Source organism: Pteropus medius, unplaced genomic scaffold (assembly GCF_902729225.1).
Source record: "Pteropus medius unplaced genomic scaffold, Ma_sr-lr_union100, whole genome shotgun sequence".
NCBI lineage: Eukaryota > Metazoa > Chordata > Mammalia > Chiroptera > Pteropodidae > Pteropus > Pteropus medius.
Window position 1 is genome coordinate 1,415,299 of NW_024343732.1, and position 3,199 is coordinate 1,418,497.

General features: G+C 52.1%; 1 protein-coding gene across 1 annotated transcript; it reads right to left on the reverse strand.

Annotated features, from left to right (window-relative positions):
• Positions 1-304: 304 nt before the first annotated feature.
• Positions 305-2,842, reverse strand: NXNL1 (nucleoredoxin like 1). Its single transcript, XM_039867632.1, has 2 exons — positions 2,517-2,842; positions 305-636 (listed from the first exon to the last, which is right to left on the reverse strand). The coding sequence occupies exons 1-2, from the start codon at positions 2,840-2,842 to the stop codon at positions 318-320; spliced, it is 645 nt and encodes a 214-aa protein (XP_039723566.1). The 3' UTR covers positions 305-317.
• Positions 2,843-3,199: the final 357 nt, after the last annotated feature.

Here is a 3,199-nt window from a genome sequence, read left to right on the forward strand (position 1 = left end):
CTGGGTAAGTATCAACCTCCTTGGGCTGGAAGTCGAATGGTCTCCCTCCCCACTTCCTCCTCCTGTCTTTTCTGTGTCACCACCGATTTCCTCTTCCGGCTGCCACAGTTTCTCCATCAATACTGGGGGCTCGACCTGGGCTCCCTCACCGGTCAAGAGAAGCTGCAGGAAGGCAGATAGACCTGCCTCAGGTCCCACGCTCCATTCTCTCCCCACCAGGGCAACAGAGGCTCCCTTCATCTTCCCCCCTGCCCCGCGTCTTCTCCTCGAGGGGTGTCATCCCAGAACCTCCATTCTGGTCCTCCCCATCCCGGGGGTCAGAACAGCTCCCCGGCCTCGCCCTCTGCCTCAGGGCCGTCCTCTCTCCCAGGCCCGCGTGCGCCCCGCGCCGCGGGCTCCACGCGGTACTTGCAGCGACGCAGCGGCTCGGTGAGGCTGCGCGGCGCGGGGTCATCCAGGTCCTCAGGCTGCAGGAAGCTGCGGTCAAGCACCTCTGCAGCCTCCTGCCAGTTGGCGAAGCAGGCGGGGCCCAGGCGCCGGATCTCGTCGGCCGCGTCAAGCGTGAGCACGTCCCCGCTCGGCTTTAGCACCACGACGGCTGGCAGTCGCTCCACAGAAAACTGGCGTCCGAGATCCCTACAGGGCGGGCGGATCAGTGACCTCAAGCTGGGGAACACCATATCTCTCCTCCCTGTACTTACTGAGCGCCTTTCCTGTACACTGCCCTTGCTGGGATCTAGGCCGAGGGACACCATGGTAAAAAGGAAAGGCCTCTCCAAAGAGGTGACCTTTGAGCTGATATCTGCTGGAGAAGGAGGGGGAGAACTGCGGGAAAGATGAAGTAGGCAGAGGGCACAGGCCATGCATAGGCCCTGAGGTGAGAGGGGGATTGGGGTACAGCCTTGATCACATCGGGTCCTCCAGGGTCATGGTCAAGAGTTTGAATTTTGTTCTCAGTATGAAGGAGAAGCCAGTGAGAAGCTATAGACAGCTCAAGGAGATCCCAGACCAAACCCCTCTCTAGACCAGAATCCCACACAGTCATGGAATAAAGAGGCCTGCCAGGCTGGGTCCAACACGCACAGTTCTTAATTTCTGCCCACTGGGTTCTTGGGTGGCCCTTTTCCAGGCCTCCACACAGAGAACACAGGGCACTCGCAAAGTCTCACAGAAGTAGGTTGCCAGACTTAGCAAATAGAAATATAGGACACTCAGTGAAATTTGAATCTCATATAAATAAATAATTTTTAGTATAAGTATGTCCCATGTAATATGTGGGACAAACTTACACTAAAAAGTTATTCATAGTTTTGTGAAATTTGTATTCTACTGGCATCCTGTATTTTATCTAGCAACCATGTGGGTGGGTGGGATTGGGGGTGGGTAAAGACTGGCTCATTCTCTGTCCACATACCAGCCTGAGTGAATGTTTTGTTAAGAGGACCCTGCCTTAAACAAGGTCAACATTGGGCTACAATGCTCTGGCAGCTGACATTTCTGCCCCGGGGAGGGCAATGTTGCCAGTTCTGGGGAAGGAACCCTGTGAGCTGCAGAGGGCAGTGAGAGTGAGCCAGTGTCTCAACTCTGATAATCTTTGGTGGAGAATGAAGGTCTCCATGACCAGAAACTTCCGACTTATGTAACAACATGAATGAAATCAGAAAGTCATGAAGCCTGTAATTCACTTTCAAGAGGTTTAGCATAAACTCCACACACATGTAGAAAAAGCAAATGTGGCAAAATGTTGACAATGGCTGTGGGTTTCCTTGTGTACTTCTTCCAGCTTCTTGGTATCTTTGAAAAAAATATACAATAAAAAATTGGGGATTAAAAAGAATGAAAGTCTTACTGCAGAAAAGGGGAAAGTTCTAAAATGACCACAAACTAAAACACTGTGTATCGGGCTGCTCATTTTAAAGCTTAAATCCAGCCATCTCTCAGATCCAGTGCCCTCCATGGCTCCCATCTACATTGAGGATCACATCTACACACATTAAGGTGGCATTTGGGGCACTGCTCCACATGACTTCTGATGCCTGGAATTACTTGCAGTTCCTTGAATTGGCTGTTTTCTCTGACAGCCTCTGAGCCTTTGTCTGTGCTGTGCCCTCTGCCTGGAAATCTTCCCCTTTCCTCACTCTTTACCCTCCCACCTCCCTGTCCTTGGAGGTCTCTCTTTAAAGCCACTTCCTCGGTGAGCCTCCCCTGACACCCAAATCTCAGCAGGGCCACCCATGGCATCCTCCTTTGTCTTTCAGAACACTACTGTAGTTTGCTGTTATATATTTGAGGCTTTGTTACATGTCTGTCCCCCTACCAGCTTGTAAGCTCCCCAGAGACTGGATGGACATGGGCATGTGCACCCTCCTGTGTACCCTCCAGTTCTTGGTACATGGACTGGCACACAGGGGCTGCTCATCAACTGCAGATGGAGCAGATGCATCAGTAATACTTCCCTCTCAGCAGAAACAGCCCCTCCTCCAGGAAGCCCTCCCTGACCTCCCCTCCCTCCTCACCTCCTCAGGTCATCCTCAAAGGGGAGGAAGAGCCACTTCTTGGGCATGTCCCTAAGGAACAGGTCCTGCTGCTCCTCTGTAGAGTCCTGGGACACATACACCAGGGCCAGCTGGGCAGCCCGCAGCACATAGAACTCATCTGTGAGCTGCACAAAGAAGTCCCTGAGGACTGGTGCAAAGGCCTGGCACTGCGGGCACGACCTGGCGCCAAAGAACAGCAGCACCAGCCGGTTGTCCAGCCTGCGGCTGAGTTCCGCCTCCGTGTCCAGCTCATCTTGGTCACTGTTGTTGCGGATCAAGACACGGCCGGAGAACAGGGAGGCCATGGCACCCTGGTTGGGGGCTGGGGACAGGGTGGAGGGACCTTGTGTGGTCCTGGGTGTGCTAGCCGGCTGACTGCTCTCTCAGGATTAAGAATCCTTAGGAGGCCAGTTTAGAACCTTGCTAATCTGCCTAAACCACCACCTGATTCTGACCTGATTCTGCAGGGGCTCCCAGAGGGGGCAGCTGCAAATGCATTTAAAAAACAAATGCAATATATATATATGCCTTACTGTTAAATTGTACACCTGAAACTTTCTGGATTTCGTTAACCAATGTCACTAATTAATCATAATAATAAAATTCAAGATAAAAAAAATACACAGGATTGCAAAGGAAACTTGTCAGACTGACATACAGGT

What these genes read in the sequence shown, in the direction of transcription:
- NXNL1 (XM_039867632.1), bottom strand. Translation starts at nt 2,842, where the DNA reads ATGGCCTCCCTGTTCTCCGGCCGTGTCTTGATCCGCAACAACAGTGAC. An exon ending in TTTGAGGATGACCTGAGGAG is followed by an intron (nt 637 to 2,516) that starts GTGAGGAGGGAG and finishes CCCGCCCTGTAG; the next exon opens with GGATCTCGGACGCCAGTTTT.